A 20,477-nucleotide genomic window follows, 5' to 3' on the forward strand; every position below is an offset into this window, starting at 1 on the left:
ATGTTTGAAACTGGTTTTAATAACATGATGTCAACCAAAAGCCACTGATCTAAATGGACTTCTAGGTCTGTGACTTCAGCTGTTTCATCATAGGCCTTCACACGCAATGGAGACACACCTGAAGGACACGGGTCAATATCAATAGTGACATCTAGTGGTGTGTAATGGCTACACATCTATAACCTCGTAAACATTAGCTGTTGTACCCAATACGTAGCTTATTTTTATTTTTTTTAATCATTATATACACATGAATGTCCCTGTATTCATGCGTAATATTGGTATTATTGTTGCAATGAAAAAAAATATAATAAGAATAATAAGAATGAAAATACAAATACTTAGCCTCGCTTAAATATGGTAAGAAACACTTCTAATAATGCGAAGTGAATTAAAAAAACACCGAGAATCATAAATTGATTACTTTGGACTTTCGCAAGCATCATAGGCGACTGCTCAGGCCGTGTCACGTGTTCCATTATGAAAAATGGCCGACGGAGTAAGTGAAACAAACACAGCTGCTGAGGAAAGCGACGCCAAAGAAGAGGACCCCAAAGTTTTGGAAGTTCTTCCAGACAGCCACCCTGTTGGTGTTAGCAGCAATGAGGAGACTTCAAAAGACAAACCGGCGACCGAGAGCAACTGGTCAACACCGATCCTGTCGCTGGCACGGAAGGCAACCGAGACGATCAGCAGTGGAGTCAGCTACGGTGCAGCGTTGAGAAACGCCACATCTTCGGGATCTGCCGCGAGCTCTCTGAAGTGTCCGACTAAACAAAACTCTACGGAAAATGACACCAACGCTAACCAATACCTACCGGGTACGTGACAAAAGTATTGTATTGCACGCCAATGTGGAGGTATATCAACTTAGTAGGTAGTTTCGTGCCGAACCAGTGACTTCACTCTTCTGTATCTCAACCGTCATTAGCTGTAAACACAATACATCAGAATGGCATATTCCAACATCATAAATATAGACGACTGTATTCTAACAGTCTATATTTGTCCATGGTCATTTCTTCATGTGTTTTTTTTTAAATTACTTTTGAACCGGAAACTCTTCTTTCTCGCCTTTCTTTCTCTCGCTCACCTCGTCTCCTGACGTTCTATTAATTTCCCTTTCTGTGTCTCTCCCTCTCTATTTGTAGCAGTGAAGGACCATATGGCTGTAGAGCGCTCAAACCTGTTCAGTATGATGAAGCTGAGTATTAAGGGTCTGATCCAGTCTTCTCTAAGTCTGGGCAGAACCCTGGACTCTGACTACCCTCCTCTGCAGCAGTTCTTTGTGGTTCTGGAGCAGTGCCTCAAACACGGACTGAAAGGTGAGACTTGCTCTGGAACAGGGGTGACCGGACAACCCTCAGTCTGGAGCGCTACTAGGTGTGTTTCAGACTTTTATCAGGGTCTTGATTAGCTGAATCGGGTGTGTTAGTGCGGGGCTGGAGCGAAAGCCTGCACAACCAAGTTGGAGACCTGGTAGTTTTCACCCTTTAAAGAACACTACCTAAACATTCACCTTACTTCTCTCTCTGTAGTAAAGAAGTCATTCATCAATCAGAATAAGTCTATCTGGGGCCCTCTGGAGCTGGTTCAGAAGCTGTGTCCTGATTCTACTGATATTACCACCAGTGCCAGAGACCTGCCAGGGATAAAGACTGGGTTGGGTCGGGCTCGGGCCTGGCTGCATCTTGCCCTGATGCAGAAGAAGTTGTCTGACTACCTGAAAGCCCTGCTGGACCATAAATACCTCCTGGTGTGAGTAGAGCTTAAGGCTCTGTTGTGAGAACTAAATCAGTGTAATAAGTATGTAATAAACATGTAACACCGGTAAACATGTGTCCTATTCACGTTTACAGTAGTTATTGTATCTAACTTAATACATCTCTGCCTCCTTCCTCCCACAGTGAGTTCTATGATCCAGGAGCGTTGATGATGGGGGAGGAGGGGACAGTGATAGGAGGGATGCTGGTGGGGCTAAACGTCATTGATGCTAACCTCTGTATCAAAGGAGAGGACCTGGACTCCCAGGTCGGGGTCATAGACTTCTCCTTGTACCTGAAGGACCCTATGACCACTGAGACCACTAAGGAGTAAGTACAAAGACTCCAGCCACTCTAGTCATAAACTGTTCTCTCTGCTACTGCACGGCAAGTGGTACCGGAGCGCTAAGTCTAGGTCCAAAAGAATCCAACAGCTTCTACCCATACACTATGTATAAACCACACTCATCTCTCTGTGATATAAAGATAAACCACACTCCTCTCTCTGTGATATAAAGATGAACCACACTCCTCTCTGTGATATAAAGATGAACCACACTCCTCCCTGTGATATAAAGATGAACCACACTCCTCTCTGTGATATAAAGATGAACCACACATCTCTCTGTGATATAAAGATGAACCACACTCCTCTCTGTGATATAAAGATGAACCACACTCCTCTCTGTGATATAAAGATGAACCACACTCCTCTCTGTGATATAAAGATAAACCACACTCCCCTCTGTGATATAAAGATAAACCACACTCCTTTCTGTGATATAAAGATAAACCACACTCCTCTCTGTGATATAAAGATAAACCACACTCCTCTCTGTGATATAAAGATGAACCACACTCCTCCCTGTGATATAAAGATGAACCACACTCCTCCCTGTGATATAAAGATGAACCACACTCCTCTCTGTGATATAAAGATGAACCACACTCCTCTCTGTGATATAAAGATAAACCACACTCCCCTCTGTGATATAAAGATAAACCACACTCCTTTCTGTGATATAAAGATAAACCACACTCCTTTCTGTGATATAAAGATAAACCACACTCCCCTCTGTGATATAAAGATAAACCACACTCCTTTCTGTGATATAAAGATAAACCACACTCCCCTCTGTGATATAAAGATAAACCACACTCCCCTCTGTGATATAAAGATAAACCACACTCCCCTCTGTGATATAAAGATAAACCACACTCCTCCCTGTGATATAAAGATGAACCACACTCCTCTCTGTGATATAAAGATAAACCACACTCCTCTCTGTGATATAAAGATAAACCACACTCCTCCTGTGATATAAAGATAAACCACACTCCTTTCTCTCTGTTATACTTTGTCTCTTCTCCTGTAACCTCTCCTTCTCTCCTCTGTCAGTGATACTAAGATGACGGCCATATTGGACCAGAAGCACTACATTGAGGAGCTGAACAGACACCTGAGCTGCTCTGTCTCTGACCTGCAGGCCAAGATGAACTCCATAGAGAAGACCAACGGCAAGCTCATTGAGGAGGTCAGAGGAGCTTATGCGTTTTAATCCTTGGTAGTGTTTATTAACCCCCTAGAGTTGATGCCTGTGGAAATCAAATTAGCCTAATACAAAATTCCCATAAATCTGTAAATTTAAGCTAGACGTGTTTTTCCACTGCATCTGACGATGTTTCCCTTCCCCATCTGACGATGTTTCCCTTCCCCATCTGACGATGTTTCCCTTCCCCATCTGACGATGTTTCCCTTCCCCATCTGACGATGTTTCCCTTCCCCATCTGACGATGTTTCCCTTCCCCATCTGACGATGTTTCCCTTCCCCATCTGACGATGTTTCCCTTCCCCATCTGACGATGTTTCCCTTCCCCATCTGACGATGTTCTGACGATGTTTCCCTTCCCCATCTGACGATGTTTCCCTTTCTGACGATGTTTCCCCATCTGACGATGTTTCCCTTCCCCATCTGACGATGTTTCCCTTCCCCATCTGACGATGTTTCCCTTCCCCATCTGACGATGTTTCCCTTCCCCATCTGACGATGTTTCCCTTCCCCATCTGAGGTGAAAGGTGGCAGAGCTAGAATGGTGTTTGTCAGACCATGTGACATCCTGAAAACTGTTCTCGCAGAAACGTCTGTAGCATGCGAACGGTTTGACCTACAGAAGAAACATGAGTCTCACGAACATGACGGTGTTCTCCATTTTGCTTTACGACCCCCATCACATGACTCGTCCTGAAATCGGTACCGCTGATCTGGCAACTTCTGTCTGTAGTGTCTGAATAGTTTGGGCTACACACTAATATATGACCCCTCTGTGGAATGGTTAGTCTCTCACAAACACAGATGAACTGACCAAAACACAGATAGACACTTCAGAATGACTTCCTTTAGATAGTAAAAAAAACATCTGTTTAAACATGTATGAAGCTGTTATTCAATGTGTTTCAAATCCAAGGCCAAATTCAATGTTTCAAATCCAATTTTATTTGTCACATGCGCCGAAAAGAACAGGTTACAGCGAAGTGCTTACTTACAAGCCCTTAACCAACAATACAGTTTTAAGAAAGAAACAGTATTCAAGTATTTACTAAAATAAGTTTTTTTTTTTTTAATCTGTATTTAAAACTAAATATTTATTGATATTAGTTGGCAGGAGTCTTCAACATTATATATGGTCATTTGTATATACAGAGTTAATCATTTTATAACGAGGACAGCAATCACTTTTGCCACCGTGTTGCATGGTCGAAGCAGGAGAAGAAGAGAAGCTCACTCTGAGTTGTCATGACTTCCAAACAGTCAAACCATTCGATTACAAGACAGGAGGAAATCCAAATGTGCGCTATATACACCAGACATATACACTGAACACAAATATATAAACCCAACATAAGGAAATCAGTTGATTGAAATAAATACATTAGGTCCTAATCTATGGATTTCACATGACTGGGAATACAGATATGCACCCGCTGGTCACAGATACGGTTTTAAAAAAAAGTTAGGGGCCTGGATTAGAAAACCAGTCCGTATCTGGTGGGACCACCATTTGCCTCATGCAGCGTGACACATGAGGAATGTTGTCCCGCTCCTCTTCAATGGCTGTGCAAAGTTGGAGTGAACTGGAACACACAGTCGTACACATCGATACCATGGAACACAAGCTAGACATCAGCAAACCGTTCGCCCACACAATGACTGCCATCTGCCCGGACCAGTTGAAACCGGGATTCATCCGCGAAGAGCACACTTCTCCAGCGTGTCAGTGGCCATGGAAAGTGAGCATTTGCCCACTGAAGTCAGTACGACGCTGAACTGCAGTCACCTCAAGTCCCTGGTGAGGACGACAATCACGCAGATGAGCTTCCCTGAGATGGTTTCTGACCGTTTGTGAAGAAATTCTTTGGTTTTGTAAGCCCACAGTTCCATCAGCTGTCCGGGTGGCTGGTCCCGCAGTTCCGTCAGCTGTCCGGGTGGCTGGTCCCGCAGTGCCGTCAGCTGTCCGGGTGGCTGGTCCCGCAGTGCCGTCAGCTGTCCGGGTGGCTGGTCCCGCAGTGCCGTCAGCTGTCCGGGTGGCTGGTCCCGCAGAGCCGTCAGCTGTCCGGGTGGCTGGTCCCGCAGTGCCGTCAGCTGTCCGGGTGGCTGGTCCCGCAGTGCCGTCAGCTGTCCGGGTGGCTGGTCCCGCAGTGCCGTCAGCTGTCCGGGTGGCTGGTCCCGCAGTGCCGTCAGCTGTCCGGGTGGCTGGTCCCGCAGTGCCGTCAGCTGTCCGGGTGGCTGGTCCCGCAGTGCCGTCAGCTGTCCGGGTGGCTGGTCTCAGATGATCCCACAGGTGAAGAAGCCAGATGTGGAGGTCTTGGGCTGGAATGGTTACACGTTGTTTGCGATTGTGAGGCCGGTTGGACAGACTGCCAAATTCTCTAAAACAAAAGATAATTTATCTAGCAACATCTCTGGTGGACATTCCTGCAGTCAGCATGCCGATTGCACTCTGCCTCAAAACTTGTGGCATTGTGTTGTGTGACAACTGCACATTTTAGTGGCCTTTTGTCCCCAGCACAAGGTGCACCAGTGTAATGGTCAGGTTGTTTAATCAGCTTCTTGATATGCCACACCTGTCAGGTGGATGGATTATTTTGGCAAAGGAGAAATGCACACTAACAGGGATGTAAACACATTTGTGCACAGACTTTTGAGATACGCTTTCAGTGCATATGGAACATTTCTGGATCTTTTATTTCAGCTCATCATTCAATCAAATGTATTTATAAAGCCCTTCTTACATCAGCCAATCTCACAAAGTGCTATACAGAAGCCCAGCATAAAACCCCAAACAGTAAGCAATACAGATGTAGAAGCACGGTGGCTAGGAAAAACTCCCTAGAAATGGCCAGAACCTAGAGAGGAACCAGGCTATGAGGGGTGGCCAGTCCTCTTCTGGCTGTGCCGGGTGGAGATTATAACAGAACATGGCCAAGATGTCCAAATGTTCATAGATGACCAGCAGGGTCAGATAATAATTGTCACAATGGTTGTAAAGGGTGCAACAGGTCAGCACCTCAGGAGTAAATGTCAGTTGGCTTTTCATAGCCAGTCATTCAGCGTTGGAGACAGCAGGTGCGGGAGAGAAAGTGTCAAACAGCAGGTACAGGACAGGAAGCACATCCGGTGACCAGGCCAGGGTTCCATAGCCGCAGGCAGAACAGTTGAAACTGGAGCAGCAGCACGGCCAGGTGGACTGGGGACTGCAAGGGGTCATCATGCCAGGTAGTCCTGAGACATGATCCTAGGGCTCAGGTCCTCCAAGAGAGCGAAAATTAGAGGGAGCATACTTACATTCACACACACCGGAAAAGACAGGAGAAATACTTCAGATATAACAGACTGACCCTAGCCCCCCAACACACAAATTATTGAAGCATAAATACTGGAGGCTGAGACAGCTCATGAAACACGAGACCAACACTTTACATGCTGCGTTTTATATTTTTGCAGTATACATCATTCAGACAGACAGAAGTCAGCTCATGAGTTCCATCAGCAGCAGATTTTCATTTAGAAAATGAATGTGTTTATGCAACAAATGTTACTGCTTCGAATCGTATCACACCGAATCGCACAGAATCGTTTCAAACTAAAACGTATCGTATCGGAGCCCATGTATCCAGATACATGGAATGGTCTTGAAAGGTAGAGATGAACATCTGTAGTTATAACCCTACATATAATGCTTGTGGATCTATTATATAACCTTATGTAGTTGTTATGTGTTCTATTACTATATGTAATGATTATGGATGTTTATAACCATATAGTCCTTACAGATGTGTTGTAACCCTACATAGTGCTTACGGGTGTGTTAACCCCACAGTCCTTACGGGTGTGTGAACCCCACAGTCCTTACGGGTGGGTTAACCCCACAGTCCTTACGGGTGGGTGAACCCCACGTAGTCCTTACGGGTGGGTGAACCCCACGTAGTCCTTACGGGTGGGTGGACCCCACGTAGTCCTTACGGGTGGGTGGACCCCACGTAGTCCTTACGGGTGGGTGGACCCCACGTAGTCCTTACGGGTGGGTGGACCCCACGTAGTCCTTACGGGTGGGTGGACCCCACGTAGTCCTTACGGGTGGGTGGACCCCACGTAGTCCTTACTGGTGGGTGGACCCCACGTAGTCCTTATTGGTGGGTGGACCCCACGTAGTCCTTATTGGTGGGTGGACCCCACGTAGTGCTTATTGATGTGTTATAACCCCACGTAGTGCTTATTGATGTGTTATAACCCCACGTAGTGCTTATTGATGTGTTATAACCCCACGTAGTGCTTATTGATGTGTTATAACCCTACGTAGTGCTTATTGATGTGTTATAACCCTACGTAGTGCTTATTGATGTGTTATAACCCTACAGTTGACAGCAGCGACAGACAGAATTAACTCTTTACGGGAGGAACAGGAAACACTGAGACATGAGAATGAGACCATCGTCCAGAGCAACCAGAAGAAAGAGGAGGTCAGGACTCACTGTTTTTACTCTGTGTAACTTTAATCTAACTCAGACAACATGAAGAACTGGCATTTCACGTCCTGTGTGATGTCCTAGGTGACCCTGGAGGACAGTGCAGTAGAGCTGGAGACATACAGACAGACACGACAGGGCCTGGATGAGATGTACAGTGTGGTCTGGAAACAGTACCAGGAGGAGAAACGCATCAGACAGGTGTGTGTAACAGCAAGATGAACAACTAGCTCTACATTTCTTTAAGATACCCTAGCTAACTGCCTCTACAATAGGTGTGTGTGTGTGTGTGTGTGTGTGTGTGTGTGTGTGTGTGTGTGTGTGTGTGTGTGTGTGTGTGTGTGTGTGTGTGTGTGTGTGTGTGTGTGTGTGTAACAGCAAGATGAACAACGAGCTCTACATTTCTTTAAGAGACCCTAGCTAACTGCCTCTACAATAGGCGTGTGTGTTCCTGTACCTTTTATTCCTGTGTGTAGGAGTTGGAGAGGGAGCTGGAGCTGCAGATAGGACTAAAGCAGGAGATGGAGATGGCCATGAGGCTGCTGGAGAAAGACACACATGAGAAACAGGACACACTGCAAGCCCTCCGACAACAACTAGACCAGGTCAAAACCCTCAACCTGCAGATGTTCCATAAGACACAGGTAACACACGCACGCACGCACACACACACACACACACACACTCTCTCACTTACGCAGCAACACCCTCGTGAGTACACACCTCTTGACAGAATGTGTGTGCAGGACTGTGAGCGTGAGGCCCAGAGGAAGCAGGAGGAAGAGGGACAGCTGGAGGAGAAGATAAACCAGATGAAGACCACCATTAAGGAGATGGAGCAGAGGTGTGTGTGTGTGTGTACAGGGTGGTTTCCATGATGGTTTCTTTGTTTCAACAGGATTGAATTGTAGCCCATGTATTTTCAGACTGCAGAACTCTGAGTGTGATCGCAGACAAAGTGACCAGATGGACATGAGGACAGAGCTGGAGGGCAGGGTAGACTCTCTACAGAAACAACTGTCTGACCTGGACACACTGAGGTACGTAAGCATGGGGATACACACACACACACACACACACACACACACACACACACACACACACACACACACAGACATTGTGACCCACTCCCCTGTCTCCCTAGGCTGGGTCTGGAGAGTGATCTGTGCAGTGAGAAGGAGCAGAGACAGGCCATTCAGAGAGCTCTACAGATAGAACAGGACAACAGCACCGAGCTACGCACCCAACTACAGCAGATACAGGGGCTACACACGGTCAGCTTCTCTCTCACACACACACACACACACACACAAAAAAACTGTTTTTCTTCTGAGCTGGTTTCTGTGTCTCTAGGAGCTGCAGGATGTTCGTCAGGAGAAGCAGCAGCTCCAGCAGACCTGTCAGGAGCAGGAGACGGCCTTACAGGAGATGGGCCTACACCTCAGCCAGTGAGTACTGTAGTAGATGGGCCTACACCTCAGCCAGTAAGTACTGTACTAGACGGCCTTACAGGAGATGGGCCTATTTACATCTCTCTTCCTTCCTGTGTTCCATCTGTTTTATCTTTGTGTGACTCATCTCTCTTGTAGGTCTAAACTGAAGATGGAGGACTTCAAAGAGGTCAACAAAGCCCTGAAGGTAAGGTGTTCCCTGTCCGACATTAACACTTCTCCTAGCCGACCGTTAAACCAAGTCTCTACGGAGTTTAGTGAAGAGATGATCTTAGAATTATCCTTGTACCTGAACAACCCCATGACCCCCACCTTCACAGCACAGACACACACTCATTTCTGTAATCATTTGTGATTGAGCATTGTTGTCTGTCTGTGTCCATCAGGGCCAAGCCTGGCTGAAAGATGATGAGGCTACACAGTGTAAACAATGTCAGAAGGAGTTCTCCATCGCTCGCAGAAAGGTACGGCTCTGTCCATCCATCTCTTCAGTTGTGGACTCTGGTAGATGTAAAGGAAGGTTTAGAAATGCCTTTGTATGAAATGCTGTCATTTGCCACAAGGTTAACAAATACAGTTCTACCAAATGTCCGTTTTTTCCTGTCTGTTTGTCTGCAGCACCACTGTAGGAACTGTGGAGATATCTACTGTAACAGTTGTTCTACTAACGAGTTGGCCCTGCCCTCCTACCCTCGACCTGTACGAGTCTGTGACATCTGCCACTCACTACTGCTGCAGAGGAGCATCTCTTCCTCCTGACGGAACACACACACACACTTCTTCCTCCTGATGGAACACACACACCTCTTCTTCCTCCTGACGGTACACATATTCTCACACGCTTCACTAATCTTTCTTCCCTCACTGTGCTCAAAGCCCAGAGAACATTTTAATCAAATTTGAGCAGGGAGGCTGTTAAGTTCTGTTTTGCCACTAACCTGAAATTCAGGATGTTTGGGCATGGTTGACTGTTGAACCCTCTGCTTTATTTTGGGCTAATACTGCCTTTTCTCATCTTTTAAACTCCCCTGGGTGGATTTCAAAGTAAGGTCGATAAATAGTTAGCCAGCTAATTGTCATGTTACTATCACCATATTCCTCTAGGATGCGGAATTTAAAATTATAGTTGTGGGGGTGTAAGTATGGAACATGTCAGTATTTGTATTATGAATGACCCAGAATGCAACAATTGTGGGAAAATGTTAGATGAACTGACCTTCAATAATTTCATTGTTGATTCACTTAGACCTTTTCAAAACTCTTGCTTTAAATGGCTGAGGCGATTTATAGTTTCACATGATTCTTTCACTTCCATTGAAGCAAAGGAACCAAGTTCATTTCTGTTCATTTCCTCAACCTGCCTTGCTGAACAATTGTGGATTTGTTAAGCTTTGTTGTAAATGACTACAGAATGTTAACACATACCAAGAAAGGTCTATTTTAGAATGTAAATAACGATCATTTTGTGACTAGTGCTACTAAACAGCCAATTTCAGCCCAACATGTTTTCTATATAGATATCTAATTTAATAAAACGTATCTGAATGTGTTTGACTGTCTAAGGAACCACTCATGTCAAACAGGACAAAGACATTCATCGATCTTAATTGTGTATTTCTTGTAAGGTGGACAAGTGTAAATAAAGAAAATTCCACATAGGCAGTAGAAAGAAACCTTTAAACAGAAAAACAAAGGTTTGTTTGCTAAATAAGTATCCATCCGGCATGGAGATTTCCCCATAACAATCTTCATTATAAAACAAACATGCTCTTTGTTCCATGTTAACTTCACACTATTTTGACATCGTTTCAAACTTCGAAGTCCAGAATTGTTTGCACCTACTGGAGAAAAGAGAACATCTAGAAGACTATTTACAGAAGTGTTGGTTCATCCACTCAGGGATGGGGCCAATTGCTTTTCAATTACAAAAATGTGGTTTACTTTCTGAATTGACTAGTTTACCTCAACCCTTCACAGTGAACTACTCTGAGTCACAGTTGGTTATTTGAATCTTCCAGGTAACGATGATAAAACAAGCATTCCGACCACGATCAACGGTCATAGTTTGCATTGCTGCAGTCATGTCAATAACAATAGTAGGAGCAGGTGAAAACAAAGTCAAAGGGACCTCAATCATTAATACGATCAGTCTAAAACAAACAAGGTGAGAACTACAATTCCAGTCCTTCCAGCAGAACGCATGCTTGGTTAAAGAACTACATCCCCCATCCTGCCCCCAGGCCATTGGAACTTCTGTCTCCTCGTCCACCGCCGCTATAGTAACTGCTGCTCATACCGCCCTGGTTACCTGACAGGAGAGAGAGATACACACTAGGACCGAGGAGTTCAGAAGTCACACACAGTAAAGCCTGATAGTTCAAGGCTGGTCAACAGTGGTGGAGGTGCATGTGTTTTACAGAGCTGATACTCACTATAGTCACTGTAACCTCCCATGCTGCCCTGGCTGCTGTAGCCTCCAGAGTATCCAGAGTTCAGCCCTCCACTGCTATAGGAGGACTGGCTCCCCATACCCCCCTGCATTGGACTGCCGTATGAGCCATTACTGCCCCCTGCTGTAGAGTTGAGGAACAGCTCCACATAGCGGTGCTCTGCAGGACAAACAGTTAGTACATGTATTAATCATTAAGGTAGGAAAATGTGTGTGGGGGGGTACATATTAAAGTGCCGTTCATAATAGCTGTGGCCGGCTCAAACCAAAACAACTTCAAACAAAGACAGACTCACGCATGTTGGCCTTGTCCTTCGACATGGCTGTCACAGCATCCTCGTGTGTAGCAAACTCCACATCAGCCTCTCCTGTCACTCTGCCGTCTGGCCCGATCTCTACATGCACTCTCACTGGGTTCAGAGGAGAAAAGAACTACGGAGAGGGAGCAGTGTGTTATTCTCACCATCTCTCACAGACCATTCTTAGTAGGAGATCCTAGAACTCACATTGTAGATGTCAGTCTCTGTGGCTCTGTAGGGCAGACCCCTCATGTGAACACAGTGACCCGTGGTGCTCTGGAAGGAGGAGCTACTGTCACCATACCTCCCATCAGACACACCTGAGGTTAGACACACCTTAGTTACGGAGAGACTGGTCTGGGACATTGGGGCATATACAGTCTCATGATAGAAATGTACATAGAGGGCTAGGAAGAATATGACTGGGAGACCGTTATGTTATGATCCATAATCATGACCCTTTTGACTGATCATCGTTCCCTCAATCCATTCAGATGATCAAAAACCAAACTTTCTTCTTACACTGGGTAGACATTACACACACACACACACCTCCACCATAACCTCCGCGTCTGGCCCTGTCGTAAGAGCCCCCTCCTCGGCCCCCCATCATGTTGTACCCACGGCCCCCAGACGGTCTGTCATAGGGCCCCGTTCTCTGCATCCCCATAGGTTTCCTCTGGGGTTCGTAGTGGGTCCTCACCTCGGCACGGCTGCTCTTGAAGATCTCAATGTACCTGAGGTGTATACAGTACACACACCACCATGAAGACCCCACCACACACAGGAGGGGGTGTAGACTAGAGCTAGCTACTGTACAGCTCCTAAGGCTGAATCAATGTGTGTTCAAATGGAAAGGGCACCAATAAAGTTGGATGTTCAATATTCAGTTGCTGAGCTGACATTTTTCTGTAGTTGCTGGTCATTGAGGGTACTGATAAAGTTGGGTTATTCAGGCCAGGTGCTGCCATGTGCACTACTGTTTCGTAGGTAGGTGAGACTTGATCTAGTGGGTAACAGTATACTGTGCAGTATAAAGCCTTGACAGTACAACAGGCACTTTTCTTATGGTCACCTGCAGGTACTCGATACAGTTAACACTGATGTTACAGTACAATCTGTGTCCCTGTTGTGGTCATTGTCCTGTTGTTATCCATGGAGACACTGTTTCATTACCTGTGAGTGACAGTGGGCGGGGTCCTTGTCCTCATGTTGAATGGCCCTCCGTGAGTTAGAACACCTGGGAGAATCCTATCTGTCTACTCATTGGCTACCTGTACTGATGTTTAGTGCCCAGGAACCAATCAGTTTCACTCTTAAGAAACAGGGTAAAATGGATATGACCAAATTAAACTGCAATTTTTACTCTGCACTCTGTGACGAACCTGAGAGCTTACAAGTCACCTCGGCACTAAACTCAGAATATGATCTATCTCCCAATGGTTTTAAGAACAAGAGAATGTGCTTCATTTTCCCAACGACTGCTGTGAGTGAATGAGTGTTAGTGTGTTTTGATCTAATATTGTAACTATGTGTCTTTACAGTCAATATCTGAGTACGTGTTGTCTTAAATGAACAGATAACTTTTTACTGTTTTGTTGAGTGTCAGTCAGTTATACCTGTTAATGCTTGTAAGTTGTACACCATAAGAACAGCAACTTTATCCAGCCAACCAACCAACCATCCCCACCTGTGCCCTATTCTTTCCTTGTGTTTCTTTAGAGCCTTTTCAGCTATATCCTGTGAAGCAAACTGCACGAAGGCCTCCCCCGTACTCCTCCCCTGGAAGTCCAGCGGCAATGTTATCCCATTTGGCACGATTTCCAACCCTTCAACCCAAGGACAGATAACCCCAGTGGGGGACACAGTAAATCACATGCCCAGTTACAGAAAGGTAGCTTTCTCTGTTGTTGCTTGATTTCTTTTGTATGATAGATTTTTTTTAAATAAATTTTTAAAAGAGATAATGAAAACTTTACATTATGTAATGTACACACCTGGTGAGTGTTTTTAACCAATGAGTTAATGACCATTCATGGTACTTAATTTTACTGCAACATGAAGGAGGATGAGAGGAAAGAGTGAGCGAAAGAGAAGGAGAGAGAAGAGGATACAGAAGAGACTGTAGGTGTGAAGGAATGAAAAGGAGTGGCTCTGGCGGTATTTGTGTTACCTTTAGTACCCACCCATTCTATAATTGTCCCAATGGGATGAATTAAAGGACCACTGTCAATGAGAGTGACAGACTAGCATGTCAGGCCTGATTGGTCAAATTTTTGGACAGAATAATTCATTTTTTTAAAGTATTGGTTGGGACCAAAGCAGTGAGAGAGAAAATTAGGTGATGGGGGAAATCCTGGACAAACTATAGCTTATATAAATGTAAGTCGCTCTGGTTTAGACTGTCTGCTAAATGCCTGAAAAATGTAGATGATCCTGGATCATTGATGAGGGCTGAGGACGGTCACCTACTCCTACAGGCTGTTATGGGGCTGTTCTTGTGAACCAAGCTACTAGTACCTGAGAGGAACTGGACTATCTCCTCCTTGCTGCAGCCGAAGGGGAGGCCTCGGAGCCTGACCAGGCCGTCTCCAGTCGTCTCTGGGCTGCTTGAACCAGAATGTTTCATCACCCAGTCCATCTCCACATTGTTGGATTTGAACACTGAGAAAACAAGTCAAGTCAACACATACAGTCACTACAGATAGTGCTACACAATGTAAACAGCTGAGAAATGTAGCCCAAAATGAAGTCCCAAGGCACATATTATGCTTCTGCTGCAAACATTGAAACTTCAAGATTTGCAGTGACACAAAAACGCACACACACACACCTTCCACATATCTGTGGCCAATGGTTTCTCTGTCCTTCTTCACAGCGATCTTCAGGTCATCCTCGTTCTCCAGCTCAACGAAGGCCTCTCCACTGGGTCTGCCCTCGCGTGTGGAGGCAAAATGGATGCTGGTGCCATTGTTGGCGATTTTACAATCTATATACCAAGAAGAGTTGAGGGACTCACAGTTATCACCGCTGTGAGAGGCTATAAAACGTGTAGTATAAAGCTATACAGGTGTTATCGTCAAGGTGTTACCTGAGAAGAACCTCTGTATTTCATCCACAGAGCAGGACCATGGTAGACCTCTCACACGCACCACGTAACCCTCTCCATCAGACATGGTTGGTATTCTCTTAAACCTGAGGAGAGTAAAGAAACATATCGGTATGTTTGTAATGGGGCTCTTGAGTGGCACAGTCTAAGGCACTGCCTCGTAGTGAGAGAGGTGTCACTACAGTCCCTGGTTCGAATCCGGGCTGTATCACATCCGGCCGTGATTGGGAGTCCCATGGGACGGCATACAATTGTTTCAGCATCGTTCGGGTTTGACCGTAATTGTAAATAAGAACTTGTTCTTAACTGACTTGCCTAGTTTTTTTTAGTTTTTTTATACGTAAATTAACTAGCTACCTTTACTCAGCTAGCCTACGTTTCTTGGCTAATAATATTTAACTTAAGTAACTAGTTAGCTAGCTGGCCATCTACATTGTATTTTACTTTTAGGTACGTGAATGCAGTTAACTAGCTAATCGTGTCTTGTAACGTTAGACTTTTTAATTGCTGTAAATGCTAGCTGGTAGTTATCTAACAATGTTAGCACATTGTGAATTTAGCTAGCGCATTGTTGCTAGTACCTTACGTTAAATACATTTTGCTGGCTACAGTAGCTAAATTCATTACCATAAAACACTATATTTGCACCTAACAAAATAGCTAGGTGAATTAATTTGGCTAACGTTATTAGATCATAATTTGATCCTCAGACAGTCATACACAAATGGCAGGCCTGGCGTTAGCTACCTGGCTTGCTACCAGTAGCTTGATCAAATTGGATGGCATAAACCGCAAGCAAGGACTCACAAGGTAAATGTAATATCACAAATCATATTCGTTGAGAAATAGACATAGCTACCTGTTAATTTGGATACAGTGGCAATATTATCACAACCAGGATTGTTAGTGTAGCTAGCTGTGCATCGGTATCAGGTCGGTCTTTTTCTGCTAGTTTGCGCCAATCTCGCTAACTAGATCCACGCCCTAAAAGCATGACGTAGCCTGTCTGGGCCCTATATCTGTGGACTCATTTTTTTAAAATATATCTTCTTCTTTTTTTTTTTTTTACTGAGGACACGGAAGTGAAAACTGAACTGTATTAGTGCTGTAGACTACATGACACCTTGCTAGCTTCTTGGAAAACTTGGAAAGCTAGTTCTTGCTTTCAGATTCGACATTTACATTGCTTTCCTTTTGCTCTTGAGAAAAAATGCACTCGCATTACTCGAAGGTACATTCCTAATCTAGAATTTAGACATTTACATTTTAACATTAAAGGCCCAGTACAGTCAAAAACATGTTTTCCTATGTTTTCTGTTATATTGTACAGCAGCTGATGAAACTAACACTGGAAACATTTATCAGTGTTTTTATTTCCTGATAGTTGGCTGGTTAAATACAATCTACAAAGTACCTAATTAGCAGGTTTGCATGGGCGGGAGTTTTGGCTTTCCATGGTGGCATCACCATGCAGTAAATTAGTTAATATACCAATAACAAAGAGAGTTCCAAACCTCTCTGCTAATGGGCGGATTCGATTATGCTGAGCTGCAGGGAACCGGTCTATGGTCCATGACGTAAATGGGAAAAAGCTGTGAGGGAGGAGCGCCCTTCTCAAATTGAACATTAATCTGTATCTGCTCATTCATGTTGTCAACAAGGCAGCATGGTGCATCGTCCAGAAACATACATCTATTTTCTACAAAACACATGTTTTAATTTTCTAACAACACTAAACAAAAATTGGTGCTGAGGAGTATTTCTGTCTGTAATAAAGACCGATTTTGGGAGGGCCTGGCTGCCAAGTGGTTGGGCCTATTTTTGTGTTCAGTATAGTTTTAATTGGGAAGGCAGATAAAGGGTTTTTATTTAAAGAAATCACTTTTGCATGTGTAGTCACAGAATCCTACTCATTACACTTTGTGCTTAATTAGGTCACTTTTGTTTTGTGGGCTTTGAACATGCACTCGGTTCATGCCTGGGAGGCAGACCAGTTTAAAAATGAATGCAATCAACTTTCACCCGGTGCAAAACACGCCTCCCTGGGCCAGATTAATCGAACCGCCTCATGAACCTCAGTTTTCCTTTCCCTTTCCCCACTCAGACTTCTCCCAGACAGTCCTTGGAAAATTCTTGCTTGAGATGTAGTTTTAGCTAAAAAAATATCATTGTCCATTTAAATAGAAATCTATTACACTAAGGTACTTAATTGTTACGCAGAAATAATTGATATTGTTTTGTTTTTTTTTACGGCTGCATTGGGCCTTCATTTAAATTACTTGAGTTGAATTTGTTTTCCTCTGTGAATCTGTGAACTTGGAAGACGGAGATTTAAGGCATGTTCTAGGGTAGCTTGTTTTCATGGCCAGGCACACTTCACAGATGATCAGATCGAATGTGACCTTGAACAAGGCACTTAACCCCATTGCTCCAGGGTTGCTGTTGATAATGGCTGACCCTGGCCAAGGCCCCACTCTCCATGGGTGTCTCAGGGGGAGTGAAAAACACATTTCCAATTCACACGAGGGATATAGGACAAATATAAGCACTTACCAAATTATTGTTAAATTATACACTAATACACATTATCTCTTACCTCCTCCATTACCAGATGGGTAATCTCTGCAACCCAGAAAAAAATATTGCGTAAATATTACATCTGTCTTAGACAGATTATCAAATGGGGAAGGGTTAGGCTGGGTTAAGGCAAATCTATCCTGATCTAGGATCAGTTTACTTTATCTCAATCCTACCCCACATGGTTGCCATGTCCACGGTTCTCCTGAAATTGGGCTACTTTGAAAACTATGTCAAGGGTGAAAATGTATTGGTCATGGGTTGCAGGTTTTTGGCTACTTTCCACTGTAGCCAACATTGAATTTCTATAAATAAATATTTTTAAAAGACCTGCTGCTGCTAACCATTGGTTTAAAGTACTTAAGTAAAAATACTTTAAAGTACTACTTAAGTCGTTTTTGGGGGTATCTCAAATCAAATTTTATTTGTCACATACACATGGTTAGCAGATGTTAATGCGAGTGTAGCGAAATGCTTGTGCTTCTAGTTCCGACAATGCAGTGATAACCAACAAGTAATCTAACTAACAATTCCAAAACTACTGTCTAATACACAGTGTAAGGGGATAAAGAATATGTACATAAGGATATATGAATGAGTGATGGTACAGGGCAGCATACAGTAGATGGTATCGAGTACAGTATATACATATGAGATGAGTATGTAGACAAAGTAAACAAAGTGGCATAGTTAAAGTGGCTAGTGATACATGTATTACATAAGGATGCAGTCGATGATATAGAGTACAGTATATACGTATGCATATGAGATGAATAATGTAGGGTAAGTAACATTATATAAGGTAGCATTGTTTAAAGTGGCTAGTGATATATTTACATCATTTCCCATCAATTCCCATTATTAAAGTGGCTGGAGTTGGGTCAGTGTCAATGACAGTGTGTTGGCAGCAGCCACTCAATGTTAGTGGTGGCTGTTTAACAGTCTGATGGCCTTGAGATAGAAGCTGTTTTTCAGTCTCTCGGTCCCAGCTTTGATGCACCTGTACTGACCTCGCCTTCTGGATGATAGCGGGGTGAACAGGCAGTGGCTCGGGTGGTTGATGTCCTTGATGATCTTTATGGCCTTCCTGTAACATCGGGTGGTGTAGGTGTCCTGGAGGGCTGGTAGTTTGCCCCGGGGATGCGTTGTGCAGACCTCACTACCCTCTGGAGAGCCTTACGGCTGTCTGTACTTTACTATTTATATTTTTGACAACTTTTACTTTAACTTCACTACATTCCTATAGAAAATAATGTACTTTTTACTCCAGACATTTTCCCTGACACACAAAAGTACTTGTTACATTTAGCAGGACAGAAAATTGTCCAATTCTCACACTTGTCAAGGGAACATCCCTGGTCATCTCTACGACCTCTGATCTGGCGGACTCACGAAACACAAATGCTTCATTTGTAAATGATGTCAGAGTGTTGGAGTGTAAATGATAAAAACAAGAAAATGGTGCTGTCTGGTTTGCTAAATGTAAGGAATTTGAAATGATTCATACTTTTACTTTTGATACTTAAGTATATTTAAAACCAAAGACTTTTACTCAAATTGTCACGTTCTTTCAAAATCGAACCCAGAAGCAGACCAGGACAAGGAGAGTAGGAAGAAACACAGGCAAACACAGACTCAGGAAGCGGGATTCGTGACAGTACCCCCCCTCCGACGAACGCCACCGGGCGGACTACCTGGAGCGCCAGGGTGGAGGCGGTAGAAGTAACGAAGCAGGTCGTCATCAAGGATCTGACGCCGAGGAATCCAACTCCTCTCCTCTGGACCATATCCTTCCCAATCCACGAGATATTGGAAACCTCGACCCCGCCGTCTGGAATCCATTATGCGGCGCACCGTGTAGGCAGGACCACCTCCGATCATCTGAGGAGGAGGGGGCAACAGAGGACTGAGGAGAACCGGCTTGAGGCAGGAGACATGAAAGGTGGGGTGTACTCGAAGCGTTGCCGGCAATTTGAGTCGGACCACAACAGAGTTTCCTCGACTCAGTCCGTAGAGGAAGATCCCGTGTAGCCAACCTGTTATGCAGGTGAATGAGGACCCAAAAGCGGCTTGGCGAAAACAGAGTCTTTAATCCAGTTTAAGGAAATAACAATACTCCTAGACAAATCAGAAATAAAGCATAAGAAGGACAATTTCCTGGCCCGAATCCAGGTCCTGACTGGAGACTCGATAATGAACTGCAGGTTGCCTGGAAGGCAGAAGGAACAGACTCAGATCCCTGCTCACTGAGCATCTGAGGAAACAAGGGACAGGTTGGATACAAAGACACAGCACGGTGAACAGTATACATCCCAGGACAGAAACGGAAAACAAGGGGAGAAATAGGGACTCTAATCAGGGGAAAAGATAGGGAACAGGTGTGGGAAGACTAAATGATTGATTAGGGGAATAGGAACAGCTGGGAGACAGGAGACAACGATAGCATGGACTCCATCTTCTGGTTGGCTCTCTCCGAACTGACCAAAAGACCAGCAGGGGTGAAAACCAGAAGGAAAAGCAAAATGACAAGACAATATAAGACAAAACATGACACAAACAAACCTTATCTCCATGGTATAGCAGCAGGAAAACTGATTCGGGATCTGACGGTCAGAAACAATGAGGACCTTTCTGGCCCGATGCCAGGTCCGGTGGACCCTGAAAACCTCCCCTGGACAGAAGGAACCGAAAGATCCCTCTCCTGAGAAGGAAACAAGGGAGGTTGGTATCCGCAGATTGGAAGGGGGACATCCCAGTGGCAGATGAAGGAAAAATGGGCAAACTTGGGTGAATCTGAGATGACC

At 44.5% G+C, this 20,477-nt stretch overlaps 2 protein-coding genes across 8 annotated transcripts; one reads left to right on the forward strand and one right to left on the reverse strand.

Annotated features, from left to right (window-relative positions):
• Positions 1–356: 356 nt before the first annotated feature.
• Positions 357–10,897, forward strand: LOC124010473 (RUN and FYVE domain-containing protein 1-like). 6 transcript variants are annotated; one of them, XM_046322920.1, is made up of 15 exons: positions 362–821; positions 1,155–1,325; positions 1,539–1,758; positions 1,908–2,093; positions 3,163–3,298; positions 7,681–7,782; positions 7,873–7,989; positions 8,265–8,432; positions 8,535–8,632; positions 8,715–8,828; positions 8,933–9,062; positions 9,142–9,236; positions 9,378–9,426; positions 9,626–9,703; positions 9,858–10,897. In XM_046322920.1, the coding sequence occupies exons 1-15, from the start codon at positions 488–490 to the stop codon at positions 9,996–9,998; spliced, it is 2,139 nt and encodes a 712-aa protein (XP_046178876.1). In that variant the 5' UTR covers positions 362–487; the 3' UTR covers positions 9,999–10,897. The 6 variants fall into 6 exon arrangements, 4 of the variants coding, with proteins under 4 accessions (XP_046178878.1, XP_046178877.1, XP_046178876.1 ...); XM_046322919.1 differs by having other exon boundaries at positions 363–821; positions 1,152–1,325; XR_006834441.1 differs by lacking the exon at positions 9,858–10,897 and having other exon boundaries at positions 1,152–1,325; positions 9,142–9,272.
• On the reverse strand, positions 10,837–16,108 carry LOC124010474 (heterogeneous nuclear ribonucleoprotein H-like). Of its 2 annotated transcripts, none has more exons than XM_046322923.1 (10): positions 15,956–16,108; positions 15,079–15,182; positions 14,821–14,976; positions 14,508–14,651; positions 13,678–13,816; positions 12,540–12,724; positions 12,195–12,307; positions 11,985–12,120; positions 11,672–11,848; positions 10,837–11,547 (listed from the first exon to the last, which is right to left on the reverse strand). In XM_046322923.1, the coding sequence occupies exons 2-10, from the start codon at positions 15,161–15,163 to the stop codon at positions 11,456–11,458; spliced, it is 1,227 nt and encodes a 408-aa protein (XP_046178879.1). In that variant the 5' UTR covers positions 15,164–15,182; positions 15,956–16,108; the 3' UTR covers positions 10,837–11,455. The 2 variants fall into 2 exon arrangements, with proteins under 2 accessions (XP_046178879.1, XP_046178880.1); XM_046322924.1 differs by having other exon boundaries at positions 11,419–11,551.
• Positions 16,109–20,477: the final 4,369 nt, after the last annotated feature.

Source organism: Oncorhynchus gorbuscha, linkage group LG23 (assembly GCF_021184085.1).
Source record: "Oncorhynchus gorbuscha isolate QuinsamMale2020 ecotype Even-year linkage group LG23, OgorEven_v1.0, whole genome shotgun sequence".
Taxonomy (NCBI): Eukaryota; Metazoa; Chordata; class Actinopteri; order Salmoniformes; family Salmonidae; genus Oncorhynchus; species Oncorhynchus gorbuscha.